The 14,942-nt window shown below is 41.9% G+C and overlaps 1 protein-coding gene across 1 annotated transcript; it reads left to right on the forward strand.

Annotated features, from left to right (window-relative positions):
- Window positions 1-221: 221 nt before the first annotated feature.
- On the forward strand, window positions 222-10,034 carry LOC139459284 (uncharacterized). The gene is made up of 4 exons (XM_071240734.1): window positions 222-306; window positions 4,955-5,057; window positions 6,756-6,882; window positions 9,830-10,034. The coding sequence occupies exons 1-4, from the start codon at window positions 277-279 to the stop codon at window positions 9,939-9,941; spliced, it is 372 nt and encodes a 123-aa protein (XP_071096835.1). The 5' UTR covers window positions 222-276; the 3' UTR covers window positions 9,942-10,034.
- Window positions 10,035-14,942: the final 4,908 nt, after the last annotated feature.

The following is a 14,942-nucleotide window of genomic DNA, read 5'->3' on the forward strand; positions in this document are numbered from 1 at the left end:
GCACAAAATGTCTATCAGTAACTCAATTAATTCAATCAATGTGTGTATTGCAGTCTTTAATAATACTAATTTGTTATAATTGGGTATCATAGCGCGGCAAAAGTTCAAAGGTGTCACATGGATTATTGTTCCTGTGGACCAATAGGGACTCGCAATGTTTGGTTTTGAAACAGGCCATGGTGGCCAATTACACAGTCTTGACTCATGCGTAATCACGTGGCCCTATGGAGTGTATATATACATAGTTAAAGTCAGATAGTCTAATATTGTTGGCAGATGTTCTTGTCGAGGATACAACACACAAAGGTATGTTACAGCTCTATTCATCACTATTTAACTTCATCGTCTCACACAGTGTCAACTACTTTTAACACATCGTTTTTTAAAATACTTTTGTAAGTCAGACTTTCTTGTAGATTCAATGTAGATTAATGATGGTGAACGTATGGTTGTTTTTTTTTTTTATAGTACCATTTCTTTTACTTGTAATGTCTCTATCACAAGAGGGGGCACGGGTGGCCCAGTCGTCTAAGGCGCCGCAATTCGCTGTGCAGAGTTGCGTCCCTTGGGCACCCCAGAAACCTATGATTGTGGGTTCGAATCCCGGTTCGCCCCGATTATGTTTCTAGGTTTGTCAGCACCATACCCGTGCTTGTGGGTTTAAACGTCTGAGACCTGCATCACTTCGGGCTTTCCTGCCACATTAAGCTGACACGCCGTGATATAACTGGAATACTGTTAAAAGCGGCGTAAAAACTCAACTCACTCACTCACTATCACAAGAATCTACATTCCGATTTCAGATTTGAGATCTAAATGCAAATTTAGAATACACTACAAATAGTTAAGTGTGGCGTATAATAACGGTTTGGGTTGTTTGAATCTTTTGTCTTATCAGACTCGATTGATTACAGGCCGCTCGCTACTTTATGGCAGGAACACTGCTGTGCGGCGTCAGACAACACTTACTTTTTATGCAAATTGTATGAGTGTGGGGTTCTACCTGTAGGGCAGGACATTCTTACTGTTTTTGCGAACACCTGGTGTCATCACTGACTTTCCATTCATATAAGTTTCTCAACTATATATTTTGCCCTTTGCGCCCAGTTGAGGCTATTTCGGCGTTTAATCAAGACTTGTATTCTTTGGCGTTTTGTATTTACTTGAGTGAATACAATAATCGCCAACTGAATTTGAAACCAACATAAAACAAACGCATGATCTGTCTTGCATGAAACAAAAACCCATAGCCATGTTTTTGATAAAATTGCGTGAACCAAATTTGAAGTATTCCTCTTCTTTATTTCCAAATTCTTTATACGCATAGAACAGTAGTTACCAAATCTAACTCAGGGAACTTAAAAACTATCAGTGAGTGAGTGAGTTGGGTTTAACGCCGCTTTTAACAGTATTCCAGTTATATCGCGGCGTCTCAGCTTAATGTGGGAGGAAAGCCCGAAGTGATGCAGGTCTCAGACGTTTACCACTTCGGTGAAATCCATGAGCACGGGTATGGTGCTGACAAACCTAGAAACATAATCGGGGCGAACAGGGCGTCGAACCAACAATCATAGGTTTCTGGCGTGCCCAAGGGACGAAACTCTGCACAGCGAATTGCGGCGCCTTAGACGACTGGGCCATCTGTGCCCCCTAATGCCTATCAAGTCTTGTCAGAAGAAAGTAATGCATTGAGTATTTCTAACATAATACATGCTTCACATGTGGCTGTGTTCCACTTGGGACTTGCCATCATTTGCAGTTATACAATGATGCATTACTGTGTCAATACATCCGGGGCTTGACCTTTGCACGTGCAAAACATCAGTGAATATGAGCTGAACGTTATGCGATGAATTTGAAAAGAGCAATAGCAGAAAAATGAAATTTTAATCTTAACACTCAAATTAAGGTTTTAAGGATATTAAAACTTTACTGTGTTTATTGGTTCGTGTAATTTAGAATATCTCTCTTAGGTATACAGGAAACACGTCTTGAATAATGGTATCAAGGCTTGGGAGCTGTTTCCCTGTCCGGTTGATAGAGTGGTTCGTAAGCCGGGGTTTAGTTTCGTTCGCTCATATTATCACGCGTCACTTTGATTGTCCCTTGGCACACATAGAAGTTGGGATACTGGCTATATGGAACCAGTGTCTTAATTTGTTGCATTTCCCGAGCGATTGAAGGATAAATGCATAAAAAACAGGACGTTCGTACACTCACAGCAGGGCACACACATGAAAACTATTTTTATTATCCTAACATTAAACGCTGTCGTGAAATAAGGTCTTCGATTGGGCGTTGGGTAGCCTAGTGGTTAAAGCGTTCGCTCGTCTCGCTGAAGACCCGGGTTTGGTTGCCAATTCTGGGTACAATGTGTGGAGGCCATTTCTGGTGTTCAGCCTCCATAGGGAAATATTTGCTAAATGCGGCTCACGCCACGGCTAAACACCATACTCACTCACTCTAATGTGGACCAGCCAGCAGGTCGAAAGCGACTATAATGATAGCATTACGCTGTGACATAATGTCTGTTTAGATATCATTAAACATGACGTCATGGAAATTATGTTATACAACAGTACTGGATATTACCGTGAAATTACGCTTAATTGTACGCGTGATGTGAATAAATTTATTCACAAGTTTATCTTTAATTATATGGGTAATAACGTGATTTAATGAGGATGGGTGAATTATGTGGTAGAGCTCCGCTTTGAACATCTGGTCTATATATTAGATACCTTAGACAACTGCCACACACCAACCCCCACCCCTTGTCCCCGACACACCCCCTTTGTTACCCCATCTTGTTCAATAAAATAGATGCCTCAGACAACTGCCACACAGCAACCCCCACCCCTTGTCCCCGACCCCACCCCTTTCATACCCCCTCTGGTTCAATCAAATAGATACCACAGACAACTGGCATCCCAACCCCGTGTCACAGCTCTCATATCCCGTCGTGTGATTGCTGCAACAGGTCTACAAGCGGCATAAAACATCATCGTCTCAATCAGTCATCCTCAAGAATCGGAATATATGGGCACACACAACGTCCTTATGATCAAAGTCTCCCTTTTTGAACGCTATTCTGCCACAGCAGTACAACAGTACCACTCGCAGGGTTAATTCATGCCAAGTCCGTTGAAGAGAACATTAGCTGATTCTATAATCTGCTACAATTACCATTTACATAACGCTGACAAGTAATCCATATATTAGCAGAGCAACCGAATGGGAAGCTTGGACTGTAAGCGGAATGAACAGTTCTTTAATAACACGACAGACAGTCGTATTCCGCTGCCTTAAGTTAGAAGAGACAAACATCTTAAGTTTATTGAAACAAGGGACAAATCCGCATTTATATGAAAGATGCTCTTTCTACATAGATGTCAAAGAGCCTCATAAACCTAATGCCAAAAGTTGGTTGAGCATGGTTACAACATTCAAGGCCTTCGAAAAACTTTCAAAGAGTTTTATGCCAGATATATATAAGACATACCTTAGTGACAAAAATATCTGATGTGATGACATATTTTTGCTTTGTACCATATATTCCCTTACTTCGTCAGGTCAACAATTGACTTGCCTTTGCATGTGTTTGTGACGGATGCGGTGGGCAGAGTACGCTCACCTTTTCATTCATCTGGTATCACAATTTGAGTGATTTATTAAACCATGGTTATTATATGGACGGAATCGTTCACTGGACTACGTGTTAGACAAATATTTGTTTATTACTGTAGGCAGGACTGTGTCGCTTTTAGTTATATCTTACATGTGAATGAGAAGGGTTTAGATATATCATGACAGGACATTATGATAGTGTCCAGTCATTATAACGCCGTGGGAAATTGAACTCGGGGGTTTCAGCGTACCGTACTGACCGTTAGGCCTCCATTGTTCCTCTTCACATGAAGAAATGTCTTGTTGGTGGTGTCAGGCTCGCGATTTATTTCTAGTGTAAAGGCTCTGTTCACACTAAACGCTGCCTCCCAGGAATCCCATGCCTGTATCAGGTGAGTTATGGGTCTCGGGGGAGGGGAGAGGGGGGGGGGGAGGTGTTTACAGTATGTGTAATCTGAATGATTACGTCTCATTGAAACCTAATGATGGGTAATATGCCCAGCTCAGATGGCATTATGACATAGCTGGGCCTCCGTGACATAGCTGGAACTGTGAGAAATAACATTGACTCCACTCACTATTTCTCTTGCAGTCCTTGGAGTGCATGTTTAACACTGGATATTTATATTGTACCACCGTCTTGTGTTACTGTACACCCCGAGAAGAGTCTGGGGTAGAATTGTTGTTTAGCAATCTTGTCGTAAGAGGCGACTAACGGGATCAAGTTATCAGCCTCGGTGAAATGCAATTTAAATTGCGAAGATCGATGCTCATGATGTCAATCACTAGATTGTCTGATTATTTACAGACCGTCATCATAATGGCTGGAATATTGCGGCACTATACAACAAGCATACAAACAAAGGTTAAAGTAATGTTACGTATCGGAGATGCAGACACATTGAACGTCCCCAGATAGATTAGGAAAAGATTAAATAAGGAACACTTTCTTCCAATATCTGAACCAAGTGGTGACTTCGGCAAAGCTACTCAGTTCCTGAAAATCTAGTTTTTATCACTTTGCTGACCCAAAAAGTTAATCCTGCGCTAGATCTGGGGAATGGCTTTATATTGACAACGTTTATGTTGTTGTTTTTCACTTTTGTATTGAAAGAAATGGTTCAATACACGATAGGTACCTATAGAGTTGACATTAGGAAAAATGATTCACTGAACCAAGTTTTATTTGATACTGGTAGTAATACATTCATTTGGGATTTTTTACAAATCCGTCACAATATTCAATGCTATGCATGTATGTTTGACCTATATTAACATTAGATTGGATACAAGGATGAATACCTCTAAAGTGAGGGTTTTGTTTCAGGGCATCACCATGAACCAGTCTCTGACATTAGTCATCCTGCTCTGCCTCCCCTGCCTCATCACAGCTTCTTGCATGGCCGGCCGGGTCAAGACGAGGACAAACCGTAAGAGACGTATTCATCACTCACTGGCATAGACAATAAGAAATACACGTATGTTATACTTCAGGTTACCCTAAGTGACCTTCACCATAATTGTGACCTTTTACCAAATTAAATCAAGATCCAATTCCCTTCCATCGATGTCATTTTTTTCGCACGCATTGTAGTCTTACAGTCTGAGTTATGACTTATTCATTATCAAGTTTTTTTCATTTGTAGAGGAGTTACGTACGTGCGTTTAGGAAAGGGGACTCTTGCAATTTCCCCTTAAATATTATTTTCGATAAATATAAATATCCTGCACACGCCAGGAGTTGTGAAGTCGCATGTTATCCAGATGGTCGCTCGCTCGTCACGCCGAGGATATAGGTTTGATTTCTTAAAATGGGCGGCGGGGTATCCTAGTGGTTAAGCGGTCGTCCTTCTCACCGAAGACTCAGGTTCCACTCGACATAGGTACAATGTGTAAAGCCATTGGTGGTGTCCCCCGCCGTGATATTGCTGGAATATTGCTTACGGCGGCGTAAAACGATGCTCACTCACTCTTACAACGGCACAACGTGTGAATTAGGTTCTTCACGTCCCGTCTTGTCAACCGATGCTTGACGTAAAAGGCGGCTATGCTTGACGTAAAAGGCGGCTATGCTTGACGTAAAAGGCGGCTATGCTTGACGTAAAAGGCGGCTATGCTTGACGTAAAAGGCGGCTATGCTTGACGTAAAAGGCGGCTATGCTTGTCGTAAGAGGCGACTAACAGGGTTGGGTGGTCAGGCTCGCTGAATTGGTTGATGCATGTCATTGGTCCCAATTGCATAGATCGATGCTCATGATGTCAATCACTGGATTGTCTGGTCCAGACCCGATTATTTACAGACCGCCGTCATATAGCTGGAATATTTTTAGCGCGGCGTTAAACAACCACAGGCAAGCAAACAAACAAGCACGCAAACAAACAAACAAAATCATATCCCACGGGGCAGTTGGTTGGAATGTTGCATGGTGGCTATGAACGGATTGCTCTCATCTGGCCTACACCTTATATCGCCTACACCTCATATGGCCTTCACACAGACTCTAGTAGACTAAAATCTAGTCTCTGAAATGAACATATCGTACATAAAAACAGTTGTTCAGTTATCTTAATAAAAATATAATAAAAAGGAGCCCAGTGACTCTCTTCATTTTCAGATACTGCAGTGATCTAGACTTGCCAAACATTATAGACTTGCATGGGCTGTATTTGATATATATTTGTATCAGGGTCTGTAAGACAGACTAAGACTCTAGCACACGCCTCATTTGGGTTGATGGCATGCCATATTTTTCTGAACATATAAAATCCCATTTCGCTCGAGTGAAAGAGGCACCACTTTCTGTCGTGGTGTTTGCTGATACTAAGATGGGTAAGAATAATAAGTGGTAAATTTGGCTTTTCTTGTAACATAATAATGTTAACCTAAATATTGAAACAGGAAGATGTTACTGCCATCAGGTCACTCGATATGGGAAACATGTTATTTGATAGGAGAAGTCAAATATCTTTTATTGATTGAAAAGTTACGTTGTTGGATAAACAGCCAAGAGGTAATTGTATATTTATTCTAACCGTCAGTTGTGGGGGTTGAACATGTCACACGGTTATTCTAATATGCTCCGGAATGAAACTACCAAGGGGACGTAACCGCTTCCTTGTATTTGCAGAATGGACTGGAGAACAGGAAAAGTACTGCAAGTATGGGTCAAACACGTTCGGCGTGAACGAGTACTACTTTGACGAATCGACCTGCATGAACTGCACATGTTCATCGTACTCGATGTCATGCTGCGGGTATGTATTTGCTGACTTGTTTCATGTCCTACTTTATCAATTGTATTGCAAATTCAGATTGACGGGTGTCGCGCTCACCATATCTATGCTCCCTAACAGTCATTGAGTAAGTGAATGTGTGAGTATTTGTGTGTGTGTGTGTGTGCGTGTGCGTGTGTGTGTGTGTGTGTGTGTGTGTGTGTGTGTGTGTGTGTGTGTGTGTGTGTGTGTGTGTGTGTGTGTGTGTGTGTGTGTGTGTGTGTGTGTGTGTGTGTGTGTGTGTGTGTCTCTGTGTGTGTGTGTGTTTGAATGTTTTAGTGTTTGAGTGAGTGTATAAGTGTATAAGTGTGTGAGTGAGTGTTTGAGTGAGTAAGTGTTTGAGTGGGTGAGTAAGTGAGTTGTTGGGTGAGTCGCGCTCAACACATCTATGTTTCCTAGAAACCAGTGTGTGAGTTTTTGAATGACTGAGTGAATGTGTGAGTGTTTGAGTGTGTGAGTGAGTGTGTGTGTGAGTGAGTGAGTGAGTGAGTGAGTGGGTGAGTGAGTAACTGTTTGAGCTATTGAATGAGTGAGTGTGTTTGTGAGTTTTTAAGTGAGTGGGTGTTTGAGTGAGTCAGTGAGTGGTTGAGTAAGTAAGTGGGTGTTTGAGTGTCATTGAGAGTTTGGGTGTTTGAGTATTTGAGTGAGTGAGTGTGTTAGTGAGAATTTGTGTGCGTGAGTGAGTGAGTGTTTTAATGAGTGAGTGTTTGAGTAAGTGAGTGAGAGAATGACTGTTTGTTTGAGGAAATGTGTGAGTAAGTGAGTGAGTGAGTGTGTTTTGAGTGCGTGTATGAGTGAGTAAGTGAGTGAATGTGTCAGTATTAAGTGAGTGTTTGAGTGTGTGAGAGAGTGTTTGATTGCGTGTCAGATTAAATGAGTTGTGTCTGTAGTAAGTGAGTGAATATGTGAGTGTTTGAGTGAGTGAATGTGTCAGTGTTTGAGTGAGTATTTGAGTGTGTGAGTGAGTGTTTGATTGCAATTTTTCGTGTCGTGTTTTTGAGTGTGTGAGTGACTGTGTGAGTGTCTGAGTGTATGAGTGAGTGTTTGAGTGTGTGAGAGAGTGTTTGATTGCGTGTCAGATTAAATGAGTTGTGTCTGTAGTAAGTGAGTGAATATGTGAGTGTTTGAGTGAGTGAATGTGTCAGTGTTTGAGTGAGTATTTGAGTGTGTGAGTGAGTGTTTGATTGCAATTTTTCGTGTCGTGTTTTTGAGTGTGTGAGTGACTGTGTGAGTGTCTGAGTGTATGAGTGAGTGTTTGAGTGTGTGAGTGAGTGAGTGAGAAGTTTTTGAGTGAGTGAGTGATTATTTGAGTGTAGTGATTGAGTGAGTGAGTATGGTTTTACGCCACCTTTAGCAGTATTTCAGCAGTATCACGGCGGGTGACACCAGTTATTTGAGTGTATGAGTGTGTGTTTGTGTTTGAGTGTGTATTTGAGTGTGTAAGCGAGTGTTTGATTGCGTGTCAGATTGAGTGCGTGCGTGCATGAGTGAATGGTTGAGTGCGTCTCTGAGTGAGTGAGTAGTTTTTGAATGAGTGAGTGAGTGATTATATGAGTGTATGAGTGTGTGTTTGTGTGTGAGTGAGTGACTGTGTTTGAGTGTTTGAGTGAGTGTGTGAGTGTTTGGAGTGTATGAGAGAGTGTTTGCGTGCGTGAGTGATTTAACATGTGAGTGTTTGAGCGTGTGACTGAGTGTTTGAGTGTGTGAGTGAGAGCTTGGAGTGTATGAGTGCGTGTTTGAGTGCGTGTCTTAGTAAATAAGTGAGGGAATGTTTGAGTGTGTAAATGAGTGTTTGAGTGAGTGCATGTGAAAGTAAGTGTGTGAGTGGGTGTTTTACTGTGTGGATGAGTGTTTGAGTGTGTGTGCAAGTGAGTGATTGGGTGAGTAAGGGGGCGTTAGAGTGAGTGAATGTTTAAGTGCGTGTCTGAGTGATTCGGAAGTGTATGAGTGTTTGGATTGAATGAGTGAGTGTGTGATTGAGCGACTGTCCCCACATGAATTTGTCACGCTGTGAAATAAAAGCAAACACTCATTTGTAATCCGAACTGGCACAGGTTGTCAGTGGTTGATAATGTAAGCATCGCTTCATGCATCGGGCAGAGTGTTCGCTTAACGAACGTTTCGTCCCTATAACTCTCTTGTGTGAGACCGCCTCTGCACATACCTGGTCCAGTGGTAGAGCGTCCGCCCGGAGAGCGGAAGGTATGGGGTCTCATCCCCGGCCGCGTCATGAGACGTTAAAAGATGGTACTTGTTGTTACCCTGTCTGGCGCCCGGCATTAAGGGCTAAAACCAAGGCCCTGGCGGCTCGGAGTCAGTATACTGTGTCTGAGTGGGGTATTCATGTTAAACTGCGGCATGCTATCTCAGTTCGCTAGCACTATAAATCGGCATCAGTCCGGACTAGTACTTCCACATCCACAACACACACACACGTGCATATACGTCGCTATATAAGTGCAATAATCTTGGACCCGAAGTTAAACCCCATTTCACCTCACCCTCACCTCTCTTCGTTATATTGGGGCGGTCGGGTAGCCTAGTGGTTAAAGCGTTCGCTCGTCACGCCGAACACCCAGGTTCGATTCCCGACATGGGCACAATATGTGAAGCCCATTTCTGGTGTCCCCCGCCGTGATATTGCTGGAATATTGCTAAAAGCGGCGTAAATTCATACGCACTCACCCCCACCTCTCTTCGTTATAACGGGGGTTCGCTGTAGAGGCATCATGGAAATGTACAACAGTACATGTATATTGCCGATGTAGCTGGTATTATTAAGGGTGACTTTTCTAACTAATGTGTGATTGGCGTGACTTTTTTTTTGCAACAGTGTTAATTACATAGAAAACGTGTTTCTACCGTCCATTTTACACAGGCTTAGCTTGTATTCCAATATCCAAACAACGTCGGGCTTTATTTGTTTCAGAGTTGGGCAATCAGCTGGAGTTATGCGAGTAGCCCCTCCTTGTAAGGTGAAGAAAGTCGGCCAGTGTGGGGTAGCCATCGTCAGAATAGACAACGAAGACATCCCGTGCTAGAATATAGTGTTGATGGCTTGAGTGACGGCCAATCTTACTCGGCATCTTATGCTGGTCTACAACAGCTGGAATAAACCATTTTACAACTATCAAGGACTTGTTTATTGTTGTTATTTTCTTTTTAAATGAGTGAGTGAGTGAGTGAGTGAGTTGGGTTTAACTTCGCTTTAAACAGTATTCCAGGTTTTCACAGCGTTTCAGCTTAATGTGGGGGAAAAGCCCGAATAAAACCTTTTCTGTGTTTCGAGATGACAATAACATTATATATGATCCAAGATGATAATACCATTACATATAAGTTCCCAGATTATAATAACATGATCTATATGGTCCCAGATGATAATAATATTATATATATCTTCCCAGATGATAAGACGATTGTCTTTATGTTGCCAGATGACGATAACATGTTCTGTATGTTCTCAGATGATAATAACATTATCTGTATGTTCCCAGATGATAATAACATGTTCTGTATGGTCCCAGATGATAATAACATTATCTGTATGTTCCCAGAAGTTATTACATTATATTGGGGTTTCCAGATGATAACATGATCTGTATGTTCCCAGATGATAATACCATTATCCATATCTTCCAAGATAATAAGACGATTGTCCATATGTTCCCTGTCGATACTATAAATAATAATAAAATAAAATAATAAAGTCCACGTCAGTCCAACATCTTCTTTATATCAGTTTCAGACATAGTACTTTCACTGTCTCATGACAGCTATTCTGTGTGACTGACAATGACATATGAATGACGTCATACTTATGATTAGGTCATAAATTACAATTGTCATAATGTTTTTACACACTCCAGGGACGACACCAAGTACTTGAACAATTTTAGGGAGACATTTTAATTAAAATATACATTATTTGTAAAGTAGCAGTGCAACATTTTCGATTGAAATGACAAATGTATTTATACATTCTAGAGTTCAAGTTGGGTTTCATCAACTGGATAAACATTTGTTCTTTTTCCAGTCTCTGCTGCTTGTTACTGGTAAACAATTTATAAAACGGAAAAATACTAAATTTCTCGTTTCCGCAATCACCAATGTGTTTGTTGACACTTAAGCACGCAACGTTAGGGTCTCTAATCTGCTGTTTGTGTATAGTGATTCGATCTTTTAATTCCATGCCGGTTTCACCGATGTAGTTTTCGCCGCATCTCGAACATCGCATAACATACACCACATCTTTGCTGCGGCAGTTCATGTCGGCTTTCACAATGAAACCCTTGTCATTTGCAAAAAGGAAAGTAGTACCTTCACTTATGATGTTACACGTGCCACATCTTGGTGTGTTACATCTACTTACACATGATACACTCTCTGTACAAGAATATTTGGATGGACAAAGAAGTTGCTTGAGATTTTTTGGTTGCCTGGTACTTTTTATAATTTTAAATTTATTCAGTCCTTGTTTCATTTTATCATTTTGCTATAGAATTGGGAGGTTGTCCCTTATGACTGGCATGACATCACAGTTATTAGGATGTTCCCAGATGATAATACAATTGCCTATAAGTTTCCAGACGATGATGGCATTATATATCTCTATCCGAAGCTACAAGCCACAGACGCCATCAACATTTTTAGGTCGACAATTAATTATAAATCGCAACACCACAGCAGGATAGTTAGCCTCTGGCACTTTGACATTCCGTAAAAGCCAACGGCGCATTAAATATAGAGTTGTAGTTTGCATACAGCTACCTCACATTGATGCAAACAAACTCTGCTCAAGTGGATTATATTATTATCTTTATTACTGTTATAGTATACAAATAATTATCATTCATCTGGAGAATGTTTAAGAATTAACTTTCTCTTTGTGTGACTTCATTGGAGTATTGACCTTCATGGCGAGAGAACCAAACTGTGTGATTGTTGAGATTACGGCTCTTGTTTGGCCCTCACTCTATCAACTCACACAAAGTGAATGTCAGTCCTTATTATTTTTCTATCACCATTTTTAAGCTAGACGTAATAATGATTAAAATGTGTGACTTCGAATTCACACTGACTGTATACTACAACCAGCTCTATCGCGGAATGAGGTGAGGTGAAATGGGGTTTAACGTCGCGTCCAAGATTATTGCACTTATATAGCGACGTGCATGTACGTGTTTGTGTTTGTGTGGCTGCTTGTACTAGTCCAGATTGATGCCGATTTATAGTGCTAGCTCACTGAGATACCATGCCACAGTTTAACATTAATATCCCACTCAGACACAGTATACTGACTTCGAGCCGACCAGTCCTTGTTTTAGCCACTTAATGCCGAGCGCCAGACAGGGTAACAACAAGTACCATCTTTAAACGTCGCGGAATGAAGTAGTGCCTCAACAGGAGAGGTTTCATTAGCATGCGTATGCTCAAGTTGCTCTACAATAGCACCTGTTGTTTGATTACAACAAATAGATTGAAATAGCATATTCATTAGTACTAGTCCCGACAGATACTGAATTTTAGTGCTAGCCCACTGGGATACCATGCCGCAGTTCATGAATACCTCCCAAGACACAGTCTACTGCCTCCGAGCCGACCAGTTCTTGTTGTGGTCACTTATGCCGAGCGCCAGACAGGGTAACAACAAATACCGTCTTTTAACGTCTTTTGGTATAACGCGGCCGGGGATCGAACCACTCTACCACTAGACCACGGTCGCGTCTGTAAGAGGGAAGTCCCAGGGGTTTCCGCAGGAATGTGGAAGGAGTTCGTCAGTGTTTACGTAATTTCCAGGGATTTCCGCGGGAATGTGGAAGTAGTTCGTCAGTCTATACGTTATTTCCAGGGATATCCGCAGGAATGTGGAAGTAGTTCGTCAGTGTTTACGCTATTTCCAGGGGTTTCCGCAGGAATATGGAAGTAATCCGTCAGTGTTTACGTTATTTCCAGGGGTTTCCGCAGGAATGTGGAAGTAGTTCGTCAGTGTTTACGCTATTTCCAGGGGTTTCCGCAGGAATGTGGAAGTAGTTCGTCAGTGTTCACGTTATTTCCAGGGGTTTCCGCAGGAATGTGGAAGTAGTTCGTCAGTGTTTACGTTATTTCCAGGGGTTTCCGCAGGAATGTGGAAGTTGTCCGTCAGTGTTTACGTTATTTCCAGGGGTTTCCGCAGGAATGTGGAAGTAATCCGTCAGTGTTTACGTTATTTCCAGGGGTTTCCGCAGGAATGTGGAAGTAGTTCGTCAGTGTTTACGTTATTTCCAGGGATTTCCGCAGGAATGTGGAAGTAGTTCGTCAGTGTTTACGTTATTTCCAGGGATATCCGCAGGAATGTGGAAGTAGTTCGTCAGTGTTTACGTTATTTCCAGGGATATCCGCAGGAATGTGGAAGTAGTTCGTCAGTGTTTACGTTTTTTCAAGAATACAGTCTCGTGAAAAACGTATGAATGTCAAATTGTGTCATTCACACACTTCTAAACGTCAGTTTCGCGGCCGCGTAACCGACTTTCGTCCAAAGGAAAAGCCGTATATCGTATAAACTTCCCATTTGGTCCATTTGGACGGCTCTCACGGCCAGCATAGGATGCTGGGGAGCCATTGTAACCTGGAATCACCACTGTTGTTTTCGAAACGTGTTACGAGTTGAAAACGTACTGTCAACAGTTTACATATAAATCAACTATATAAAACAATTCATGGGGATTTAGGTTAGATATTTATGTTGACAAGACTGGCATCAAGTGGAGACATGAATTGATTACACTTGGACGATATTATATGTCATGTGAAACGACATCCCTCCATGTTCCCCCACGAGTGCTGTCCGACACACCAGCTGACTGTAAATCAACCACGCCAGGGCGTGTGTATTGACACAACCCGTTGTTTATTTCAGAGTAAGTGACGTAAATGATGCGATGATGGATGAACACATTCACTGGACAGTCAACCAGCACGCTAACGAAAGGTCACAGGAGTCTATGCCATTCCTTCTCATTATCTCCCCTTCCTGGCAAAAGTTGCAAAGAGGCGCTCGTTCCACTTAGAGAACCCCCGGAGTTCATGAATATGTATGACGCCGTGTTCCTGCGCAGTACACTCTGGAGGCCTACTGTGACGTGGCACTTGTCACATTTACACAGCGGTTGGATATATTTGTGTATTGTGTTTCACAATATATACATATGATTTGTGTTGTTAAAAGAAATTATAATTCCGTGCGTGAATAGGTGACAGGCCAATTTGGGGGTCACTGCCCTTTTTACAGCATTTCAGTAAATTTACAGCATAACGTGGTACGAAATTACAAAACGGCCATGCGCCATGATAACGATGGTGTGGTGAGAGACCAAACATCTTCATCAGGGTGAGATAGGGATTCCAAGACACAACCACCTGGCGGTAAAGGGACGTAATTCAAATTACTCTGCCCCGTCTCTAAAAACATCTTTTGTTGCCAAATTAGAGTTTCTTTTTCTTTGGTTTTGGTTGTGTGGTACCTGTGTCAATGTTTGTTGCATAAGATATGTGTCACAGGGCCTTTTAACGGATATGTTGCCACGTGTTTGACCTGTTCTATAGATTTTTGTCACTGTAAACCTAAAATGGTGCTTCAGTGTAATTTGATAATTGACTATTCATTTATCCTGTGTGGTCATTTACTGATTTCGCAATATAAGTCTGTACGTACTTACTTTTGTAAGCCAGACTTTCTTGTAGATTCAATTTAGATTAATGATGGTGAACGTATTTTTCTGGGTTTTTTTTATAGTACCATTTCTTTTAATTGTAATGTCTCTATCACAAGAGGGGACACGGATGGCCCAGTCGTCTAAGGCGCCGCGATTCGCTGTGCAGAGTTGTGTCCCTTGGGCACGCCAGAAACCTATGATTGTGGGTTCGAATCCCGGTTCGCCCCGATTATGTTTCTAGGTTTGTCTGCACCATACCCGTGCTCGTGGGTTTCACCGAAGTGGTAAACGTCTGAGACCTGCATCACTTCGGGCTTTCCTCCCACATTAAGCTGACTCGCCGTGATA

Source organism: Haliotis cracherodii, unplaced genomic scaffold (genome assembly GCF_022045235.1).
Source record: "Haliotis cracherodii isolate W230 unplaced genomic scaffold, xgHalCrac1.p SCAF_13, whole genome shotgun sequence".
Taxonomy (NCBI): Eukaryota; Metazoa; Mollusca; class Gastropoda; order Lepetellida; family Haliotidae; genus Haliotis; species Haliotis cracherodii.

Bases quoted from the DNA above. Each gene is read 5' to 3' on its own strand.
- LOC139459284 (XM_071240734.1), top strand. From the start codon at position 277: ATGTTCTTGTCGAGGATACAACACACAAAG. The intron at 5,058-6,755 runs GTAAGAGACGTA...TTGTATTTGCAG, and splicing joins GGTCAAGACGAGGACAAACC to AATGGACTGGAGAACAGGAA. The intron at 6,883-9,829 runs GTATGTATTTGC...TATTTGTTTCAG, and splicing joins TACTCGATGTCATGCTGCGG to AGTTGGGCAATCAGCTGGAG.